Source organism: Hermetia illucens, chromosome 3, assembly GCF_905115235.1.
Source record: "Hermetia illucens chromosome 3, iHerIll2.2.curated.20191125, whole genome shotgun sequence".
Lineage (NCBI taxonomy): Eukaryota > Metazoa > Arthropoda > Insecta > Diptera > Stratiomyidae > Hermetia > Hermetia illucens.
In genome coordinates this window covers 171,759,947-171,784,538 of record NC_051851.1, presented here as the reverse complement: position 1 = coordinate 171,784,538, position 24,592 = coordinate 171,759,947, and the positions used below count along the sequence as shown (strand labels likewise).

At 45.1% G+C, this 24,592-nt stretch overlaps 1 protein-coding gene across 1 annotated transcript in view; it reads left to right on the top strand.

The window, feature by feature from the left end:
* Positions 1 to 22,855, top strand: part of LOC119651758 (gustatory receptor 8a-like) — a 28,435-nt gene extending 5,580 nt beyond the window's left edge. Inside the window, exons 4-5 of the mRNA XM_038055496.1 lie at positions 22,233 to 22,322; positions 22,385 to 22,855. Coding sequence (XP_037911424.1) covers positions 22,233 to 22,322; positions 22,385 to 22,474 — 180 coding nt within the window. The 3' untranslated portion in view covers positions 22,475 to 22,855. The remainder of the gene's footprint in view (positions 1 to 22,232; positions 22,323 to 22,384) is intronic.
* The last annotated feature ends 1,737 nt before the right edge of the window (positions 22,856 to 24,592 follow it).

Genomic DNA, 24,592 nt, shown 5'->3' with positions numbered 1-24,592 from the left:
GAACGCTATAGTTCGCAGGGTCGGAGTCATGATGACTACTTCGGTTTTTTCCAGTGCAATGTTGAAACCATGAGCAGTCACCCATCTGCAGGTTTCCTTTTGGCTGATCTGTACTCTGTCATTATGGTACATGCCTCCTTCCAGTCGCTGAGACGTTGTGTTCAGCGGCGGCGGCGGAGTCTGTGACACTCCTTCCGGAGCTCTGCAGTTTCCACCGTCCACCAATACCTTTCGATGCTATCCTGGATATAGAAACTCCCCAGGCCATCGTTATCAAGTTCATAACTGAATTTACAGCAACTGCAGTATCATTACCCCCAGGAATACCCTCCAGCGCGGCCCCACCTGCCCCAAGAATTTCCACAAACCCCCGGAGTTCACCTTCATAACTTTCTATGCACAAAAAGAGCGCCAGGATGGCGCAGACCGAGAGTTTGGTGTCCACCACTTCGAAAGCAATGTATTGGTTGTCGCTTGCCGAAAAGTCTTCCAGAACGCGCCAAACGTCTACCAGCGACACCCGTGACTCCGACGTGAAGGTTACGTCTGGAATGCTTCCCTTGCAGCCTGGGCCTCGGAACGTTGGGATGAATCTGGTGTTTGAAACTACCAGGCCTGTTCTCGCCGCCATTTCCAGAATTCGTTGCTCTCTGGAGTCTGGGTGAGGCATGTCCACTTCAAGTGCCCTGGCATTGAAGTCACCCCCGACCAGACCTCTCTCTGCCAAAGATAGCGTCTTCCAGAACATTAAGCCTGTGTCGAAAGTCTGCATCGTCTTATCCGGTATAAAATAGACACTGAAAAAAGTTATCCCTAAAACTAGATTCAGACAAAGCCGTCCCTTCGGCCTTGGGCGAAAACCCTAAGGAGGGTGCTGTCCCGAAACCAAATGGCAGCGGTACTTGATATGTCAGGGTGCCATGTAGGATGCGAATCAAGTTGACCGCATCCTAGCTCTGAACACCGCTCCGAGCCCGCAGTGTGCGAAACTTTCTCATCAGACGCGCCACAGTCATTACATAGAACGCAGCTTTCCTTTGCATTGCAGGTGCTCGTCTTACGGCCTGCGTGGCCGCATTTGCGACATGTGCGCCCATAATCCAGACATCTTTAACATTTGGCTGGTGCGGCCCGGATTTGTAACCTACACACTACCCAACCAATTATAATTTTCCCGCTGTTTAGAAACTTTCTCGCGAATTGCTCTGCAACTTTCACCACAGCGAGTTTTTAGACTCGGGAGTTCGCAGAAGTGATACCAATCCGGACATTGGTTACCTCCGGACATTCGCGTTTGATGGACTCTTCTACTTCGTTCTTTTCTGTGAGGCAGCCAAGGTTTCGGATTTCCAAAGATCACGTGGGTTCCAGGCTGGAAACCAAGGCTTTCTCTCCCAAAATCCCCCTTGACTGCTTCACAGAACGTAACTCTATTTGTTGTCCTCAGGCCTAATTCGACTAGGACTCCACCACCCCTCGTTTTTCCGAATGGAAAACACTTTTGCTCCGCTATCTTCAGGCTTGATCTTGTAACGGATTTCACTGAGAACTTCCGCAAAAGTCTTGCCTTCCGTCGGCTTCATAAGCAGAGCTGGCGGTCTAATCCTCCTTTGTCTCCCCACCCTTTTGTTTTGGTGCTCCATCCTTCGCGTCCGCCTTAATTTTAAACAGAGGTTTTTCTGATGACGAGGCGTGTTGTTGTCTCTTATCCCGCTTCGCCTTCTTTTTTTAAGCCCTGGAGAGTACCTGAGTGAAGTCTCCTTCAGATGCCCCTTCCTGCTTTCGTTTTTCCCCAATTTACTCTGTAACAGTCTGTCTGCAATCCATTTGGCGTTCGCAGTGTTCTCATCGGGAGGCGCGGTTGTTTCTACTTCCCGCTAATTTTCAATTACTCTCCATGTCCGTCTATACTACGAAATTTTATCCAGGAGGTCCTTCATCAGCCCGTTTTTCACCCCTTTGCTGACGTTTTTCTGGGAGAATGTCGCAGATCGCATACGCCGCGCATTTCCTAATAAGTGGAAGTTTGCGCTAGAGTAGTCAACAGCGCTTCCACTTGGCTTATATTCACTGCCCCTCTTTCTGCAACTATAGCACTGCGTGGTGCTATTTGGGTTGCAGGTGCCGCAACACTTTGCGAGTTTTCTTCTCTTTTTGCGCATCGCGATGGCTCGGCGGGTATTTCAGTCCTTGCTGCTTCCTTCACTGGTCGTTTGGGTGAGCGACGCATTTTCGTGCTACGTATAAATGTAGCCAACTCACTCTCCATTCCCACTATCGCCTCATTCCTATTATTTGTGTTCGCCTTTTAAGTTTTTACCACCGCTTCGTGTGCAAGGAAGTGGCCGCAATAATCAGGAACGGGTATACCCTCGAGCACAAACCCCCTACCCTAGTTCCGTGAGACCTGACCTACGATTAGCTGATCCCGGAACTCACGGATCAGCGCTCGTTCGGGGCAAAACGGTCTATTAATACCGATTCAATGCACACTACCCGGCCAGGGTCCCGAAAGGGCTGACTCCTGATACACGCCACAACTACTACCTTAGCAAAGCAAGGCTCATATCACTACATCGACGACAACAAAAAGTTGTCGGCGGCTCCGGGGACTCTCAATGTGTCCCAACGTATATCGGTCATTAGCAGTTCGCTCTTCATCAAGAAACTCTCTCGAGGCTACTACCTAAGACGTAGGTATTATGCCAACTAGGAGGTCAGAACTACTTGCACGGGCACCTCGAGGACACCACTCCCCATATCGTAAGCGACTCGTTAAGGATCATTGATGACCACTGAGGTCAATACACTAAAACGAAGTAAAGCTGCCGGGTTTGACGGTCTCCCTGCACCTGCAGTTAATTCCAATCTGTAACCTCCACTCAAACGAAAATCCTTCCCAGGGAATGGAGGAAGGGGATGATCGTTAAGATTCCAAAAAGGCCGCCCGTTTTGAGTGTGACAATTGGAGGCGTATCTGCCTGCTCTCTCGAATCGTGAAGATCGTGGATCCGTGAAGTCCTGGAACCAATCAAAAAAAAATCTCGAAAGCTTCATCGACAGAGAGCAGGCTGGTTCCCGCTCCGGATCCTTCTGTATCGATATCAATACCCTACGGATCATTTTGGAACAGTGCGTGGAGTTTAGATCTTCGTTTCAACTGACCCGCACCTTGGCTAAATGGCTTTGGATATGAAAGGAAAAAAATCAAGATTTTCAGTTTGACCAGTCATCGCAAACTTCCTGCCTAGATTGATGGACCATTGACGGTACCGATCAATTTGTATATCTAGAAAGCGTGGTTTCTGGCTACGATGACACCGAACTGGATGCCTGGATGCCTACCTGACACATTAACAGCGCTAGATCCGATTTCGTTGCCCTATCTAAAATATTGAAAGCTTTCGTCAATACCTGTCGGCGTCATATCATCGGAGTACACTGGCGCGATACTATTACAAACGGAGAACTTGGCCGGTCCACAAAGCTGTCAACCATACACGATGTGATTCTAAGGCAGAAGTGGCAGTGGATAGGTCAAGTGGATAGGGGCGACAATTGCATTGCTGGCTACGCCATGCAGTGGAATTCACTCTCCTAAGGTGGCCGATGAGTGGGTCGCCCCAAGAGCACTTGGCCCAGAACAGTAGAGGAGGAGTGTGAACGCTTCTGAAATTGTAGGGGGAGGTGAAAGGCGTTTGAGCTAACCGAGGACGATGACGCGTAGGTGTGGTTAACGCACGATACCCCACCAAGGGGTGGAGTATAGCGCGTCAATTAAATTGTGCGGATGGCTATGTTACACATTGAAGAAGCCGCTTTCCATCCATAGCGGTCGATAAGGATGGGACGGGGAAGGCTAAAGTTAATGTTATTTGTGAATGTAAAATTCAATGACGTATGGGATACACGGGGTTGAAAAAAAAGGTTTCTACGGATAAAAATTCAGTGGGATGAGTGGGGTCGGAAAAACTTGTTATTCGCAAATGTAGAATTGAATAGATTTGATAAAGGATAATACTTCTTGCACCCGTATGAGTAATTACTCCTTCCTCCGAGCTCTGGTAATTAAAAATGAGTTATCATTATGATTGCATTTACACATTGCGTACTACAATACTAGTGCGGTTAGTTAACACTTGGTTCCGTGTCCAAAATGTCCTATTTTAATAATATCGGAAAAATGAAAATGTTCTACTTGAAATTGTTCCGAGTATTTGGTTTTATTCCGCAACCTTTCAACCCCCAAGCCAACATTGCCCATTATCCTCTTTTGATCTGGTCCCTCCTTCAGATCATTGTTAATTTGATGAAATTATACGTCGCATTCGTGTACCTCGAAGAAGTCGTTTACACTTCTGATGAACTAGGAAAAATCCATGATATTTCAAAATTAATAGTTCTAAACTTGACGCATCAAACTTTGCTAGTCGACTCCATTCTCAAGAGACAGAAATTTCGGGATTTCTTTACCAAGCTATTACGCTTGCAGCAGATCTACCAGTCCCGCACCAAGGAACATCGGGAAGAGAATAAGCGAAGAAGTTGGAATTATTCCCTGAAATTTTCCGCATTTGTTCTCTATACAATATTTGCGGAGATCAAAATAATACTTTCACTCTGGCACATCCCTCAATTCGTGTATTTTTGGCTACTAACTAACTTGGGCTATTTCCCGGTGTTCATGTTCAACCTTTACAACATCTTCCTCCTAGACATAGTTCATTTGGAGCAGAGCAGACTAAACACAGAATTGAAAAGTTTAGTGAAGTTCGTAACGGAAATAAGCCCATATAAATGCTCGCGGAAGTTTGATGACGTTATCCGGGCGAGGATCAGAAAAGCCCAGAAAAGGCATCAACTGATATTCGGATTGGTGCAGGATTTAAATGAAGTCTTGGGGCTTTTCTGGGCAATAGATGCTTTATGTACTCTAATAATGTGCCAATATGTTGTATATTGGACATACTTTCAGTTATACAAGTCGAAGCCCTTCAGTCCTTTAGGTAGTGTATTAAAATTGACGAAGCATAAGAAAAAAATCGGGACCAGAAAATTCAGTTCCCAACTTTATTCCTTGAACATAACCATGTGATCCATTGTCTTTTCATTTGTCCACCCTCAGAAGGAGTATTGATTTTAATACCAGCCCTCTGGATTCTTTGGTATACATTGGGACAATCACAGGATTGTACCAACGAGGCAAGTCCCTGTCTTTCTTCTTTCTTTTAAGTTACTTCATTCACTTTCAAATGTGATGTATCCTTTTTAGGCTAAATATACAGCATTTGAAGTTCACAGCTTAGAATGTGCAAATGATAGTGATCCACTTGCAATCCAGGTAAGTCTTAATTCCAATCTGAGTTTTTTTTATATTTTATTAAGGAGTTCCTACCCTCCCAAAGTCTCCGCTTCCACTCTTCTGCGTCAAACGACCACGTCCTCCAATTACGAAAACAGGACGATAATTTTTGACAATACCTTCCAGTAATATTCACAGGAATCGCTCCTTCCTATTCGCTAGCCTGAGGAGATAATCCCCCAGGTGCAGCTAATCCTATTCTCAATCATCTTCTATCCCAACAGCTTTCACGTCCTCTTAATTGCAGTGTCTACAAGTTGGGCTTCCATTCCTTTAAAATTAATCTGCAATACTTTACCGATGTCCCTCTTCCACGAGCCAGTTGGTCAAGCCCCCAGTCGCATATACAGAGTTCTCACATCTACAGCTACGCCAACTCGAATTGTAGGCTCCAACCCTATAAATAGTATCCGCAATCCCGAAATTTGGAGTCCCCAAAGAATATTATATCTACCTAGTGTCCGCAACCTAGCTCTAGCTAGAGCCAGGAAAGGGAGTACCTAAGGGTTTCTCCCTCCTCCCCGCAACTTTGCCAAGTCGAGTTGTAATGGAAGCCGAGCCTAGCGGGGAGGGGAGATGCTGGAGTCAGCACAGGACTGCAGAGACCCAGTACAACCTGAACACCTATTAAACTCGGTCGATAGTAAGCAACAAGTACATTCCTCTGCGTCTACCACCAGAAAATAGAACCATACGTTCTAATAGAATGAACGACGGCTGTATACATACAGGAAACCATCCTCGGCTCACGTCAGTCCATTTCCTAACAAAAGTCCTCCTGCAGGCGTATGAAGCTACGTAACCCTCAGTTCTATCTTCACAAACTTTTCCCAACGCGTTCTACATGGTTTCAGTAATAACGGAGGAAAACATCATCAAAGCAACCAATATCACCAAGTCGGCGGCGTACACTACCACCTTTAAAACGCTATTGTCCATAGCTCTGATTCCTAGCACTACGTAAGATACCCCTCCAGTGCTGTTTGGTTGGAACCTCCTTGATAGTTTTTGTGTTGTTGAATCCTCCTCTATGTCCAAAAAGGTCCCTAAGGTATACCGCTTACAGTGCAGAGACCGCTCAACTGTGCTAATTACCTCGTGAAGATCGGTTTCTGTAAATTTTCCGTGGCATACTGAGATTTGGAAAAGGACCTCCTCTCGAAGATCACCTTTAAGTAGATGTCCAGAACGCGATTTATAGTCTCCGAAACCAAAGAGGTGAGGCTGATTAGTCGAGAGTCTTTCCCGGACTCATCGCTGCGCGGGTCTGCAGGAATGCACTTATTTGAACGAAAAAAACTCCTGTAAATCTCTACAAGCCACAGAGCCCGGAGATTTATATCCGGAAAACCTCTTTATAGGTCCACGGATTTTATCCTCGGTAAGCACCGCTTTTATCATCTCAACCGAGTAGGGCTGCATACCCTTCTAGGAAGATTCTGACTCACAGTCCCCCTTGCTGGTAGGAAGGTGCTATTGACTAGCAGCTCCAGAGTCTCGCCAGAAGATTCAGTCCAGGAGCCTTCCGACTTTTTAAGAATGGATGGGCACCTATCTTTCTAGCTAGAATATTATTGAGCTTTGAAGACTTGCTGGTGCTTCCAATGTTCTGACAATGGTCTAACCAGGACCGCTTCAGCCATCAAGACTGCCATAAAGACAGACTTGTACATCTTTAGGCAGTCCTTTTGTATTTGGTTACCCTTCAAATCTTGTTGGGGTACAGCACGTCAACCACTCCTGCAATTGTCGCCCCTCCTTAATATGTGACCTATCGACCGCCACTTACAGATTTTAGACAGCGCAGCAAAGCAGATCTGGCAGTTTTAATAAGTCGGATAACATCTAGTTTGATGCCGCCGTCGGCAGAAACCACGCTTCCTAGATATATAAATTGATCGACACCTTCGATGCTTTGCCCATTAATGCAAATAGGAAGAGTGCGCTGACCCGTCAGACTGAGAACCTTGGTTTCCTTGGTGTTTATCTTCAACTTCAACTCTACTTGCCTCTCTTTCCAGAATGTTCTGCCCCCTGTAGCTGCTTTCGAGATTAAAAGAGGCACATCTGTCTATGGTGCTTGGAATATGCCATTGACTCCAAGTACACTTTTTCTGGAACCCGCCACCCGTCAGTGTACAAAGTAATCAGCTGTTGCTGATAAACACGCAAGGCAGTCTTTGGGGTTTATATAATGGCTTGTGTACTGAGTTCAGCACTTTCAGTCCAAATTGCCGCCCCCTAGGTAATCATTGTATTGGTTACGTTATCTGCAAAATCCAACCCGATTTTTTTCTTGCTATGGACCTGCAAGTTATCAGAGCCCCCATAGCTTTCCGACAAGTGTTTCTGACATACGTCTTCCAGAGTAATTTTTTGTCTAATGGGGGGGGGGGGGGGATTACACTTTAGAACGTTAGTTCTAATATAGTTGTCTATGACCTTATCTGTTAGGCAAATTGGCCTGAAAGATTTAGAGTGAAAAGGATCCTTTTTACCCGCTTTCGGAATAAAGACCACTTTTACCCGTCCCAATGGTATATACCCCAGGGCTATGCTACCTCTTACCACCCTTAGAAGAGACTCTAAGTTCATTTCTAGTCGTCTCTGGATTAGTGCTAAGAAGATGCTACATATCTAGTCCGGGTGAACTTTTAAAAGTTCCCACTGCTCACCTTACCCTAGCTTCCGAGCATACCTCTTTTGCTAGTTTGTAGTTCTCCTTTCTTCCCCTTTTATTCGTTGTTGGGATGTCAGGCAGAATGTCGTCGCCTTCTGTCGTGGGGTAGGACCCCAGGAAATGAGTTCTCCTTCTTATTCTCGGCAAATGGCCCATCCTCTTTCTTCAGACAAACAGAATATATTGCCCCGTCTTTGGCTATAACTTTGTATAGCCTGATTGGTTGTGTGATTTGTTCGATCTCTTCAAAGAATTCCCTGAAGCTGCGTCAATGACGACTTTGTTGAGGTTTTCCACCACTGTTTCTAGTTCCAGTTCGATCCTGATATCACCGCCCCATTGAAGGTGAGCCAGGTTGTTGCTCAGGTGCGTTATATAAGCATCTCAACTCGTTCTCCTGGGATTTCTTATTATTTTTTTTTTTGTTTTTTCGAAGTTGCCCTCAATGTCAAATCTGAGTATTCTGTGATCCAACATAGAGGGCTTATCTGACACCCTTCAATTCCCGACAAACCCGTTCATCAATGTAATTCCTAGAATTATGTCTAGTGCCTCTTGTCTAGTACTGGTCACGAATGTTGCAGTGCTCCCAATGTTGTTGCTAAAAATAATTTCCAGAAGGTAATCATCTCTTCCATTAGTGTCGCTACTTCACCAGACTTCGTGATTGGCCTTGGCATCGTAGCCGGGAAGAAGTGGTAACGAATTCCTTTTACATCCGGATATCGTTTCCTGGGAAGTAACCCGATGCCACCACCGTCTCTCGAATGCTCCTCCAGCTTCCAGCGAGGCTTGGATAGCCACCAGATCTCCGGCCAGGAACTTTGAAAGACATATATATTTTAGGATGATGATACGTTTAAGAATGGTGCTGGCTCCTGGTTTTTCAGAGGGAGAGTCCCAAATTATCTGCATGCTTCCTCCTTGCCCTCGGTACTCCCAGGACTCCTCAGCCAGCTCTACTCTAATGTTCTCCTTGGAATTTGTCCTTGCAATTACCGCAGATGGAGCTTTCGCATGGTTGAAGTTTATCTGGGCTATCTTAGTGCTCGCCATTGCTCCGTTATTGTTTGGAACTCTTCTCTACTGTCGGAGTACCACCCTTCTCCTCCGACATGGTGCATTCTTGCATATCGCTATCAACCCTAAGATCTAGAAGATCTAAGTCTAGGTCGGCCAGCTTCAGCTTCTAATTGGGCAACAGGTCTACTTCTCTGATTTATCCAGCCCTTTGCGTCTCTATGGCCCCTAAGATTCCTTCGAGGATCTCAGTACTTATTCCACATGATGGCTCCTTCGAAGTGTCTTTCCCTATGTATGTACAAAAATATGTTGCCAAATTTGTAGTTGAAATGGCAACTTCGACATTTGATTGCCTCTAGGGAACGGTCATCCACCCCGGTTGTGAGCAGTCTACCCTCGCTCTCCGGTTTGTTTTTGGTGAAAAGGTATTCTGGTGAACACAAGCTTCATAGTCCATGCCTTGCACATCTGCCTTACGAGGAGGTCTTCGATAGTTTCTTGTTCCTCATGAGTAAGTATTTTCTCAGGAAAAGTTTTTAGCAAAATGGCCAGTCGAGTGCCCTTGACCGCACCTGATTCCTGCCTTTACTCCTGACCTACCCGGGTTTTGTCCCCTCTTGAATGCAGGTTTGGGTTTTTTTGGGAGCATTTCCCGCATGTGGGCTAATCTCCACTGCTCCCCGCTTTTTTGGCTCCGATAAGCATGGCTTAGGTGTGTCCTGAGCTCTTCTCGTTTCAGGCCTTCCTTCAGATAACGTAATTACGATTTAGCACCTACGTCACTGAGGTCTGTCTGCTTGTTGACTGACGTCTGCTATATCGACCTAACACGTGGTTTTGCTTGTCCCTGCTTTTTAAACAGTTTGTTGGTTGTTGTCCTCGCAGTATGCCAATTTTAACGTTAGATCTACTGCTTTATGTCCCAACTTCTTCATTTTTGGGTGCACTCACCTAGCTCTCAGTATTTCGGCGATATGCCTCCGTCTGGTTGGCCAGTTTGTGTGCGATGCGAGGTCCCACTTGTTTGGTTGCATTTCTTTTTTTGTTTTTACACGTAGACACATTTGATTCCCACGAGTATTGAGGTTAGGAGGTCCACCGTGTCATAGCCTCCCGTAGCACGGTAAGGTCAAACATACTCACTGAAGCGACCAGATATCAGCGAGGCTCCGTTCGAATACAGTCAGTTAACCCCAACGCAAACAATCCAATGGGTACGGTTCGCATGACACATGGATGAAGTGTTTTCCCAGTCTAGATCCGTAGCATTTTGTTAATAGTTTTTTTTTTTTTTTTGGAGTAGGGTAGGTGAATGCATTTACGCACACAGTGTTGGACTCCCCGATTCGGTACGTCGTCGGACTACCAACTAAACACCTCCCCATCGTCAGAGGAGCTAGCCTGGAACCGTTTGTCACATTACTTCGGGCCAGCTCCCGAACTCTCCCGCCTTGCGGAGCCTTCAAATCAGGGAATTCCTTTCACCAACGGGAGGGGAGAGGAGGAAGGGAACTGTCAGTTAAAAGAACCCCCTGCCATCCGGCTCCTCCACCGGTCGAGTTCTATCTTCTTAGCAACAAGAAGAGCCCGAACGTAATGGGCAACACGGTTCCACCTGTCAGCATTCCTCAGCATCTCTTCCACAATGTTGTCTGGAGAGAGATCCCCTGTGTTTAAATAGAGGTGCTGACGAACCCCATCCCACCTTCCACAAGAAAAAAAAGTGTGGTGGGCATCGTCCACAACTCCATTGCAAAACACACAATCCGGAGAACGCGCTTTTCCAGTCTTATGCAGGTAAGACTGAAAATTTCCATGCCCACTTAAAAATTGGGTAAGGAAATAGTCAGTCTCACCATGCTTCCGGTTCAGCCACGCCCCTAAGTTGCCGATGAGCCGCGCAGTCCATCTGCCTCTAGTTTCATTTTGCCAAGAGAGCTGCCACTAGTCTAGAGTGTGTTGCCGTTCTTCGCGAGCAACCACCTCCTTTGGCTCATCTCCCTTGCGCTTGTATATGGCCTGACGCTCCCTAGCAAGAAGAGCAACGAGGATAACTCCCGCGATCACCATCACGGCTGGTTCAGAGACTGTGCGGTACGCAGACGCCACCCGTAAAGCTCCCCGTCTCTGTACTTGCGCGAGGCGTCTACGATATACCTCCTTGTTAAGAGCGCCAGCCCATACTTCTGCGCCGTAGAGCAGGGCAGACTGCGTTGAGCTCATCAGGAGACGTCGCCTACTAGACGTAGGACCCCCAATGTTTGTCATTAGCCTACTTAACGCCGAAACTCCAGCCGCAGCCTTGTTTGCTGCTGCTTGGATTTGCTCAGAAAAGCTCATCTTTGAGTCAAGAGTCAACCCGAGGTATTTTACCGCTGATTTTGACTCGATTATCGACTCGCCGAACGATATGGGAAGCAGGGTCGGAATTCTCTTCTTAGTCAGGATGACTACTTCGGTTTTTTCCAGTGCAAGGTTGAAACCATGAGTAGTCATCCATCCGCTTACCCGTCGCATCAATATGCCGAGTCTGCTTTGGGCCTGTTCGGCAGTGCATCCAGCAACAAGCGCTGCGATATCATCTGCGTAGCCGACCAGGCGCGACTCCTTTGGCATGTCGAGTTTAAGCAGGCTGTCATAGGTAGCGTTCCAGAGGTCCGGCCCTAGGATGGATCCCTGTGCTACCCCCGACGTGACCTCCATCCACCTTTGACCCTCCAGTGTTTCATAGAGCAGGGAGCGATTCCTCAGATAGTCCCTCAAAATCCGTAAGAGATAGTTCGGCACCTTGAAGGTATTGTCTAGTGTGCCTAGAACGTCCTTCCATCTTACGGAATTGAAGGCGTTTCTGACGTCAAGCGTTACGAGGAGCACCACCCGTCGAGTTCGGCGGCTATGTGCCTCTGCTCGTCGAACGGCGTCCACGACCTGCATGACAATTGTCGATCTCCCTGCCCTAAAACCAAACTGCCGGGGAGATAAATCTCCGGCAGCGCGTATCGCTTCAGCGAGTCTACTTCTGATGAGCTTTTCGAGCACTTTCCCAGCAGTATCAGCAGTTGTTAATAGTAGGGTCACCTCGTATACCACCAATCACTAACGGTTTCAGAAATGAGACAGCTCAGTCTATCCTGTAGTACACTGTTTGACCCCTATCGCAATCATCATTTAAAGTGAACTCATATAAACGAGAAAATTTCTCACACAAGATGAGCACAAAACCTTTATACCCGAAGCGTCCAGCTCTGTCACCTACTGCGTCCCTGTTGCCAGCTTCATTTCCTCTGCCTAGTAGAAACAAAGAATAAAGTTCTGCCAGGCAGTCTCATCCTTAGCAGCCGAAGTCTCCTTCTTCCGGGTCTTCCTTTTCTGTTCTCTCAATGGTTGATAAAAAGACATTCCTTCCATTTTAGTAAATGGTTCAATAAAACCCATTACTCCACAATCCATCAACGCCTTACAAGCTCTGGCAATTAAAAATGAATTATCATTTGAAATGCACTTTCAATTAGTTAGTTAGTTTGCACTCGTTTCCATGTTAACAATGTCCTTGTTTGAAAATATCGGAAAAGTGAACCTTTTCTACTTAAAACTGTTCAGAATATTTGGTTTTATTCCGCTATCTTTCAACCACCAAGCCAACGACATCCATTACCCTCTTTTGATTTGGTCCCTCCTTCAAATCCTTATAAATTTCTTGAAGTTATACATCACCTACGTGTACTTCGGGAAAATCGTTTACACTTCCGATGAATTGGGGGAAATTCATGATGTCGCAAAGTTAATAGTGCTAAATCTGACCCATCAAACTATACTAGTGGACCCCATTTTCAAGAGGCAGAAACTGCGCGATTTCTTCAGGAAGTTAGATCTTTTGCAGCACATCTACGAATCCGACTCAAATGAACATCGGCAAGAGAATAAACAAAGAAGTTTCAAATTCGTCCTGAAATTCTGCTCCTTTGTTCTTTATATAATTTTTTCTGAGGTCGAAATATTTCGGTCACTCTCGTACATCACTCAGTTCATATACTTTTGGATAGTAACAATCTCGAACTATCTCCCGATGATCATGTTCAATCTTTATAGTATCTTCCTGTTAGACATATTCCATTTGGAGCAGATCAGGCTAAATGTGGAGTTGAGAAGTTTAACAAAGTTTGTCCTCGATACAAACGCCTGTAGCTCCTCGGGAAAGTTTGATGACACTATCCATGCAAGGATCATAAATGCACAAAACAGGCATCGACTGATATTCGGAATGACCCAAGATTTAAATGAGGTTTTTGGACTTTTTTGGACAATGAACGCTTTATGTAATTTTGTTCTGTGCGAGTATTGCGTGTATTGGATATACTTTCAGTTGTATCGGTCAAGCCATGAGAGCGTTATAGGTAGTATATTGAACTGTACTTACTACGCACATCCCCCTCTTTCAAAAAATTCTGAAATACCCGGTATTGCCTATAATCCATTGCCTTTTTGTCTCACTAACCAACAGAAACAATTTTGGTACTACTACCGGGTCTCATAGTTCTCTGGTGTACCTTGAAAGAATCTCAGGATTGTATGAATGAGGTAAACCATTGCTTACTTTTTCGCTCTCTAAGTTATCAGATCCACTTCCGTGGGTGGTGTAAAATTTTTAGGGAAGATATACATCGTTTGAAGTCCATAACTTAGAATCCGTAAATAATAGTGATCCACTTGCAATTCAGGTAAGTATCTCTTGGATTACTAAGCTGTTCTTGTACGACTACATTTACTTATATCTTCTGTGATAGTACCATGTATCTTCCACATAGCCAAAGATTTTCTTCATCCTTAAAAATACTAACCCTTACCGAATAAATAATAACTACCAAATATCTCAATGCTTCAACTAAGACTTCCTCGCAAATCTCACCGGACTAAAATTCAGTTCCACAGACACACGCTTACTTACCTCTATGCTAGCGAGATTCAAAAAAATTGCGCATAACTTAACCTCTTTAATTCCATTGCTACCTACATTGCTAGCGAAATAAATGAGAAACGAAAAACAATGGCAGCACTGTGCATGTGTGATAAAGGATCCCCTCTGGCCCCACTTAAGTTTCAGACTGCCACAGGTAGTTGCTCACAGCGTAACGATGAGGATCGAATGTGAAAAGACGGCCAAAGAGATTCATAAAAGGCTTAAACCGCTATCCATAAGTGAACGATTCTTGTACCAATCGTTACGCACGCTGAACGTGCCAAATTTCAAAGCCTCGGCTGACTGGCCTTCCGAAAGCCCAGACTCAAATGCATTGGATTATTCTCTATGAAATAAGCTTGAAGAGGTCACCTGTCGTTGACACTCCAATTTGACAAATTTGAAGGTCAATATAGTGAAAGCCGCGCGTGAAATGCCGATGGAAACTGTTCACAGCGACCGATTAGAGGCCCAAGCGTCCGAAGCCGTGTGTGAAGAACCATAGCGATAATTTCAAACCACCATGTACACTTACTTATTAGACTATTTTCTACCTTCTGGCATAATTTCAGTTTTGTATCTATTTTAGTTTTGCTATAATTAATTTTCAAAATATTGACAGAACTTATGACTATTCTGCATAATCCCAACCCATTTTTCATAAAATATGGAAAATAATGTGGACACCTTCAAACATTTCATCTAACTTTATCCTGTGAGTTGGGGCTTAAGAATACACTAAAAATCTTCCCTGTGTGTCGTAAGAGGCAACTAAAAGGGATAGAAATTTTTAGGCTAGCAACCTGCAGATTTTGAAACTTTATTGCTACCGAAACCTCAACAATGCCTCGGATAGAGGCTGACCTCACGACTATGCCGTTGGCTATGGAAAACGGATTATGATTGGTTTCTGAATCTGCGCACGCTGTTCGACAACGGTAGCGAGGGTACCCAAAACGCTCGCTTTCTGCAACTTGAGCGGGAATTTCAACAATATAAGGTGGACATTGTGGACATAAGCTAAGTAAGATGGTGGGACTCTGGAGAGTACTCTTCTCCCTCTTGCGGCAATGTGCTTTTGTATGCAGCAAACTCAAGTGGTAGCAGATGCGAATCTAGTGTCGAGTTGCTTCTGACGAAGAAAATCGAAGGCATCGTTGACACCCATCTGCGTCCTATCATCGGCCAACTTGGTCAGCGCACAGGTCTGCCACTCGCACGCACTGTGATAGGAAAACAGAAGTGGCGATGGATAGGTCACACATTAAGGAGGGGCATCAACTGAATTGCGGACCACGTCATGCAGTGGAATTCACTCTTCCAAGATGGCGAACGAGTCTCCTCAAGGGAACTTGCCGCAGAATAGTCGAAGAGGGGTGCGGGCGTCTTGGGATATAATGGGGGGGGGGGGCTACTTTGACTTTAGTGAGAAAAATTGAACACCGAGTACCAAGTACAACATAATCATTCTGACCAAGCTGCTATTGAGGTCTTGTATTCAGTTGGCACGCTCATTAAGTTGGTGAAGCAGAACAGAAACGTGCCGAACCGTTTGGGCGACACGCTTAAATTCACTCTCTTCGAAATTCCCGATCTTAAGGATATAGAGGGGAATTGGCTGCCCATGCAGGGCTCCGCTTTTGACAATTCCTTGGCGGGAGTAGTCGGCATCCCGCTGACGACTGTTAAGGGGGGAATCTACTCACACCACCTCACAATCACTGACTCCAGATGTTGAGAGCTCATAGCCCTACTTCAAGAAAGTTCGATCACGAGAGTTTTTGAGCCAGACGGACAGTGCTACTCTTCCCAAATATCTCGGGCTGACTTTAGAGATCTAAGCCGACTAAATTCTCCTTCTCTTGTTTTTTCCACATCGGTCACGGTCTTAGGCATAATGCCAACTGGATTTATCAAAGTAGTCGCTTATACCTACCTACCACTTCACCGAACGACTCATTAAAGGAGGTATACTAGTGTCCTTGAGTCAGTATATGATTCATGGAATTACTGATTGTCATAACCTCCACGGCATAACCAACGAAAACGTAAGAAGACTTATATAGTTCGCAGCAGAAACATAACAGTCCGGACTTGTTGAACTCACCGCAGGATCCACAAAAAAATTAGGACCTCACCAGATAGGACGATATCCAATCAAATTGATTATGTCCTCATTAAAAAACCAGCTGGACCTTACATCCTTGCCGTACACTTACGCGGTAGGGCCAATTACCACAGTGACCACAATCTCGTCGAAACAAGATATCGATGGCGGATAGCAAATATTGGGAGTAGAAGTCTCACCCATGCTATCAGGTTCGATATTGAAAAGTTCCAAAACGAAGAAATGACATCGAAATATGTCGGAGCTTTGGAAGGACAAATCCTACAGACGCTGAGCCGACACCAGGATGCCCACAGTATTAATGGGAAGTGGATTTGGGTAAAAGATGTAATAAAGACTGTTGCAAAAAACACCATTGGAAATGAACCGCCGCGAAAAGGAAGAAACGGAAGCATATAAATGACGATATCTGCAGATTGAATGATAACTTTAAGATGCATAATTTAAGATTTAAGATTGTTGGGAAGAATGACAGCAGAATTCCAGCCCTGTACAATATTTTGCAGGGACACAGCGGGAAATTTTATCGGAGACATGGAGCTCACAAAAAATGGTTGAGCCCAAAATTTCGCGGAGTTACTCAATGCCACAGCCCAATCTTCTCACATCGAAGAAGCAGAAGCCATATAGGCACTTGTCCCACCACATACTCTCGAGGAAGTCTAGGATGCATTAAAGAGCTCAGAGAAACAACGAAGCACCGGGTGTGGATGGAAGCTGCGGAGCTACTAAAAACAAGCAGTATAGGGAAGGTGAACAAACTTCATTCTGTATAAACCATCCCAAATAGTGGCTTGACCGGATGATATAAATACCCTTATGTTCTTTGGGCAGAATCTTGCTGCTTCGCAGATTTGCTGGTGTTTTCGATGTTCTGACAATAGTCCAACCAAGACCGCTCCTTGGCGGTTTTGATACCCCACTTGTACTTCTTTAGACAATCCTTGTATGGCTGCCAATATTTATGCCTGTAGCAGATGTTGAAAATTTCCCTGATCAACTTCCTCAGGCTGGGGAAATCTTCATTCCACCACGATGGCAGTGTCATCTTCCTGTACTTAGTAGCGCACGAGACTCTAAAGGCAGTATTGAATGCCTTTTCCAGAGCCCCGACCTTTGACTCCAAATTTCCAAAATTTGACCAAAATTTCTCCAGTCGATCCTCCACGGGTCTCTGAAGGGGTTGGAGACCTCTGGAGCAGGATCTAGACTGAAAAGTATCCAACTGTGATCTGAGAAAGATCTCTGATAAGACACTCACCAGTTCTCCACCCTAAGAATATCGTTGTCGGCTATTAGGGTGATATCAAGGACCTCCTTCCAACCGTCAGAGTTCTACGAGCTGGGGAAATGGAAGGTTTGAAGTAATAATAAAATCAAAGAATAACTCACCTCTCTCGTTGATTTCCGAGCTACCCCAAAGCGTATGCCTTGCATTAGCGTCGCAGCCTATCAACAGGTTGGCCTCCTTTGTTGCTATGTTGTTCGTCAAATGTTATAGTTCTTCTGGCGGAGCTGATCAGCAGCCATGTAAGCCGAGGAAATGTACACGTTCTCTGCCCCGTCTGCCCTAGCTTGACCATGACTAGGTCACTGGAACTCAGGTCAGGACACAAAAAAACGTGCAGACTCTTCTTCACGAGGATACACGCTCTAGGTCTGTCCTGATTAGCGTATCCTGTGCTGTGGAATAAATTAAAATATTTGCTTCGGAGTCCTTTGATGGTTCGATCGCCTTCAACCCAAGGCCCTTGCATTAGTGCGATATCGATGTCTTCCTCTAGGAGGAAGAGAAGTAGATTAACCGAGGCGCACTTCGAGTGCTGCAGATTTATCTGCATTACCCTCCGCATGATCTACTTACGTGGGAAGTTCGTCAGTATCCGTCGGACCGTCAATCCTTATCTCCTCCAACAGCTCGTTGGCGGCGTCGATTGAATCTAGGTCATCATCCGGTTTTGGAGAGCGGCACACTTTTACTCTTGCGTTCCTAACTCCAAACCGCACTTTATCTCGACCTTTTCCAGTGCCTCCAGGCACTCTCCATTTATACGGAGTAGAATAGGATGGCTGTTTGTCTGGGGTTCTTCCACCTTGATAGCAACCGAGTTGTCCATGGAAATCCTGGGGTTTTAAAGGCGTAGGAATTGGACGAGCTTGTCCTTATCCATGCGGATCTTCGACAACCAGATGCGAGCGACCGGTTTCCTAGAAATCTTGTCGTAGGGGATGACATTCAGCTTTATGCCCTCCCAAGCGTCGCTGATCTTAGCGACGCACGAACCGAGAAAGTCCCTAGTGGATTGGTCCTCGCAAGCTATAACGTGGAACCCACGGACCACCTTTTTTTTTTTTCATCGTTGGAAGGTGGAAAGGTTCAAAACCTACTGCTGGCTCCTGCCAAACAGTTATGTGAGACTTCTACTCACTAAAACCACCTCCTTCTTCTTCCAGTCTCCCCACGGTACTGCTATAAGCATTGCATAGTGGGGCTGGATCAGTTCTTAACTGCGGCGCACTATTGTTCGCTCCCTTTCTTGCTTTCTTCGCAGTTCTTCATGCCTTAGCTGTTCATGAACCATTTTCAGCTCAATTACCACTTGATTCCAAGCCTCCGTTGATTCCAACATAAACTCCACTATATTTCCAGGTGTTAAGCGCCTGTCTGCGATCGCCTCCAGCCTAGTTCGGTGTGCTGTAAACCTTGGGCACTCAAACACAACATGCTCCGCATTCTCAGCCACGTTACCACATCTTGGGCACCATGGTAACTCGTCGTGTCCAAATCGATAAAGATAAGCCCGATAACCTCCATGTCCACTTAAAAACTGTGTTAGCTCGTAGCTTAGTTCTCCGTGATTCCTTTCCATCCATCTTCAAATGTGTGGAATGATACGGTAGGTCCAACGGCCAGTTTGTGTCTCGTTCCATCTCTTTTGCCATTTTGCGATGGATTCTCGCCGTGCTAGTTGCCGTCGAAGTACAATAGACTCACCGATTGCATACATGTTGTCGTAGAGACGCCGACCTTCATCCGCCAAGATGTCTATGGGGATTGTCCCTGCCAGTACATATGCTGCTTCTCCTGATGTTGTTCGATAAGCACTGCATACCCGGAGTGCACTTAGTTGATACGCCCTTCCTAGTTTTCCGCAGTTTGATTTGTTTTCCAGAACGATTGCCCAAACTGGAGCTGCGTAGAGTAGCACGGAACTAACTACCCTTGAAATAAGACGACGTCGAATTTGTCTTGGTCCACCAATGTTCGGTAGTATCCTCGACATCGTTACAGCGATGGAAGATGCTTTAATTGCAGCACACTCAATGTGTTTTTTAAAGTTGAGTCTTTTGTCAATCATTACTCCCAAATATTTAAACGACTCTTGGGAGTAAATTGTTTTTTCACCAACTTTAATTTTCACAGTCGTGTCTTTCCTTCTTTTGCTGATTAGCACTAGTTCCGTTTTATGTTCAGCAAGTGATAGACCGGACTTTTTCAACCAGGAATTGATCTCCCATATCGCTTCATTTGCATAGATTTCGATCTCGTCTAAGCGTTTTGCCACTATTGTTACCCCGATATCATCCGCAAAGCCAATAGTTGTCACGCCGTTAGGAAGGCGTAGCGTCAGCACTTCGTTGTACATAATTAACCACAGTAAGGGACCTAAGACAGACCCCTGTGGTACGCCGCACGTCATTGGGAATAATTTCTCTCCATCGTCCGAGTCGCAATATAATCTTCTTCCAAGAAGAAATGCAACAACGATGCGTACAATGTACTTTGGAACCTTTAGTTTGGTTAGAGCCTCTACGATTTTCGTCCACTTTGCAGTGTTTAAAGCATTTTTTACATCGAGTGTCACCACTGCGCAGCTTTTGTCATCTTGTATTGCAGCGCGAGCCAGGCCAGTCATCATGCTGATTGCATCGATGATTGATCTCCACTTACGAAACCCGAATTGCTTGTCGGATAGGCCTCCTTCCTTTTCCGCAACAGCGAGCAGCCTGTTGTATAATACTCGTTCAAATAGTTTACCAATGGTATTGACCAAACATATCGGTCGATATGAGGAGGGGTCTCCCAATGGTCTACCTGGCTTCGGAATAAGTATCAACTTTTGCAGCTTCCATTGCTCAGGGAATTCTCCTTCTCTAAGGCATGCCGTAAAAACTTTAGAAAACATACCTGGTGCTGACCTGACTGCCACTTTCAGGGCGATATTCGGGATTCCATCTGGCCCTGGGGTCTTATTTTCAGCGAATTTCCTTGCTGCATCAAAAATTTCCTCTTTTACCACTTCAGGAATTTCGTCGGGGTTTACATGCACTTTAGGCAGATTTGTGTAGTTCACATCCTCTGGGAAGAGAGTGTCCACTATGTTTTGTAGTAATTTTGGACAGGTAATCGGTGGGGAACGCTTGCCTTTCAGTGATGACATTACAGACCTGTAGGCGCCACCCCATGGATCAGAATCAGCTTCGGTACACATCCGCTTGAAATGTTCGGATTTGCTCTTCGTGATAGCTACTTGCAATTTTTTCCTCGCGTTCTTGTATTGCATGTACAGCTCAACGAATTCAGGTTGATTTCTTCTGCGCTGGGAGCATCTCCTAGCTCTGAGGCAGTTTTTCCGACATTCCTCAATTTCTGAATTCCACCAGAAATTGGGATTTCGTCTTCGGAAAGCACTACGCCGTGGCATAGAGGCATCGCATGCCCGCTGCAATTTTTCCGCGGCCCGTAAAGCTTTTTCTTGTGCGCTTCCCGATACTAATGTGTCGTCTAGAAGTACCTCCTTGAAGATCTCTTCATCGAATTTGTTAGTTACCCAGCTCATCGTTATTCTTTTTGGTGGCTTCATATAATTCCTACGCGAGGTTTGGAAGACAATAGCCTGATGATCGCTGTGTGTGTACTCTTCGCTAACATGCCACTGCAAGTCTTTGATAAGGGTGCCACTGACGAAAGTGAGGTCTACTACCGATTGTCATTCTCCCCTCCGGTACCCACGGACCACCTGAGAGGGATCAAATCAGGGGATGAATGTGAATGTGAATGTTTGCCTTTGACGTCCAGGAGATGCTCAATTCAAAACTTCGCCTTCTGCTCGTCTGCCAGACGTTTGCTGTTGTGTTTAGCGAGGTATTTTTCATCCCACTCGTCGACAGTACCAGGCTCCTTATTCTTAACAATCTTACTGAGAATATGCATGGCATCGCAGGATTCCAGGCTGGAAACCACTAGTCCGTCTGCCGCACCGCTCCAGCAGGTCCATTCTGTTGGTTTCAGCATGGCTGGCAGAATGTGCTGCTCTCGACGGCAACTGTCTCCTGGCTGGATGCCAGCAGCTTGTCCTCCTCTTCTCCTATCGTCGGTTTATTTATTATTAAAATTGAGTCCATGTCTTGGTCCCACGAGTAGTCCGGCAAGAATGTCCACCCTGGCTGGCCCGACCACCAGGGTAAGGGTCTTATTTAAAATTGAAGGTGCCTAAGGTATTCAGAGTTCGCATACTAAAGACCAAGCTCCCCATTAGCCACGCAGCCCTCGGCGTATGCTACTCCACCTTGGCTTGGGGTCAATATTAGCACCTTCTCCAGTGCAGGGAGGACAATCCCCGGGCTGTTGCTTCGACGTATCCCCCGCCAGATCTACTTGCCCCTAACACATGACCAGCTGACAAGCAGATCCTCGTCAGCTGGATGAGCCTACCCCCAGCCCGGCCCGCCAGACTCTTGGCCCGTCCGAAAACGGTTTCTAGCGGCCACCACGAGAAGCTCGTGTGAGTACTGCCGAATTATGCAACTTTAACTTGAAGCATAATCAGACCAGGCTGCAGGTATGGTATTAAATAAAATTCGCCGCTCGTAGTACATTTCGTACAACTGAATTTCCCCCAAAGTCACTAAACCAATGACTTTCGCAAGAGGGGCATGCTTCTCGGTTATCCTAAGAACTGACACATATTGGCAAAACCCGGCAACGATGGATCATAGTTGTTGTTACCTCTCTACACCCCGAGTTTGCGGAAACAGTTACATATAAACGTTTTTCAACACATGAATTTCCTTTTTCCAGATACAAAACTTCTCGCTCCAACTGGCTCATGAACGAATCATTTTCACAGCGAAAGGATTCTTTCCAGTCAACGTAACAATACTAAAATCGGTTAGTTGGTTCTACCAGCCTTTTTTCAGATAAAAATTATTTATTCAGTTTTTTCTTCGTAGATATTCGCTTTAATCACGATGTATATGTGCTTTTTCATCCAACTAATGCCAGACTACATGCTTGCACTGGCAGAAGAAATGCAAGAATGAAATGTTTGACTTTGGACATCCAAAAGGAGCATAATGAAGTCCTGCGCAGTCTTCATGCGCAGTCCGAGACGACACATCATAACACGAAATCAACACAAATAAAAAACCCAAAAATTTTTCACAGTACCACATCTTTATTCCTTTTCCGTTAAAATAAATCAACACACTTCGTTCATTTCAATATGCAAATTTCAACAATTAAAAAAATAAAAGAAAACAAATTCGTTGAAAGGGAATAAGACATTAACAAATAAACAAAAAAAAGGACTTCACAATTTTCACACAAGGAAAAATACAAGACCATATCAATATATTACTATTATTATTATTATCTTCATATCTCATCCTCTCAAGGAGATAGATGCATCAGCAATTATCTATCTTAACAATGTACATTTTGGGAGATTTCATCAGTGTTATCCGGGTCTTATCACACTAAATTTCTATTTTATTTTCGTGTTATTTTCCTGCGTTGTTGAATATTTCAAAACTGAAATTTTCTGCAGATAAAAGATGTTAGATGCAATTACGTTTTATTAATTTTGTAGAAAAGTCCAAAGTGAATTGGAAATAAATTCGGAATTGCAAAGTAAGTCGCTCTATATCCTAGAGATATATTAGGTTGGGGAAAATGTAATGTCGTATTTTGTCAATAGATGGAGATACGTAAACATATCTTGTGTTGTGCTGATCGCATCGGGTCATACTATACGGCGATTTGAAGACGACAATCTGGACTACAGGTGTCTCTTTGACAGTTTTATGATCGTACGTTTCAGTCACAAGTTATAGCGCGTCAAAGATAGAGTCCACCAAGGAAGAAATTCGTCATATTTTACATTTTTACTACCTGAGAGGTAAAAATGCAACGAAGGCGGTCAAAAAAATTTGTGAAGTTTATGGGTCCGATACTGTAACGATTCACACAGCACAGCGTTGGTTCGATCAACTTCGTTCTGGTATAGTGGATGTCGAAGATACACCCCGTACTGGTAGGCCAATAGTCGTAAAAACCGATAAAATCGTCGAAATTATCCAAGTAGATCGGCATGTGAGCATTCGCTCGATTGGCCAGGAACTGGGTAAGGACCATAAAACCGTTTGGAACCATTTTCAGAAGATTGGATTCCAAAAAAAGCTAGATGTTTGGGTGCCACACGATTTGACGCAAAAAAATCTCTTGGACCTGCGATGCACTACTGAAACGGAACGAATTCGACCCATTTTTGAAGCAGATGGTGACTGGTGATGAAAAGTGGATCACGTACGAAAATCTCAAGCGAAAAAGATCGTGGTCGAAGCGCGGCGAGCCGGCCGAAACCATCGCCAAGCCCGGATTGACGGCCAGGAAGGTTTTGCTGTGTGTTTGGGGGGATTAGAAGGGAGTCAACCAGTGTGAGCTGCTCAACTATGGCCAGAGCCTCAATTCGGTCCTCTACTGTGAGCAACTCGATCGTTTGAAGCAGGCGAATGGTGTTCTGTTCCACCAGAACAATGCTCGGCCTCACACATCTTTGATGATCCGCCAGAAGCTACGGGAGCTCGGACCTGGCACCAAGTGATTACCATCTCTTCCTCAAAAGAGGCTTGCGAAAACCGGCTGTCTGAGTTTTTTGCAAATAAGGAGGGGGGGTTTTATAAGAAGAGGATAATGGAGTTGCCTACTAAATGGCAACAAGTTTGCGAACAAAACGGCGCATATTTGACTTAAATCTGATAATTCTAAGTATGTTAAATAAAGCGTTAAAATTCGATCACAAATACGACCTTACTTTTTCCCCAACCCTATATTGGATGTGCAAATGATTTAGTTAAGAGTATAAAGGTGGACATTTTCGAGTGCCGGTGGTTTCCTTCCAATCAGATGGACAGAAAAATAGGCCAAAGTAGATAGCCATAACGGAAGTACGCAGTTTTGCTCAAGAATCTTTAAGACTTAATTAAATGCATTCAAACTTCATCATCGTGACCAGAAAGGGATTCGAGTCATATTCAAAAGAAGGTGCTTTCGTGGAACGCCACGTTTTAGCTGCTTCGCTACTTTCCAAATCTGTGGAGGTTTTATTATAAATTTAGATATCCCAATTAGATCAGAGATAATGCCTCAAACAATTACAA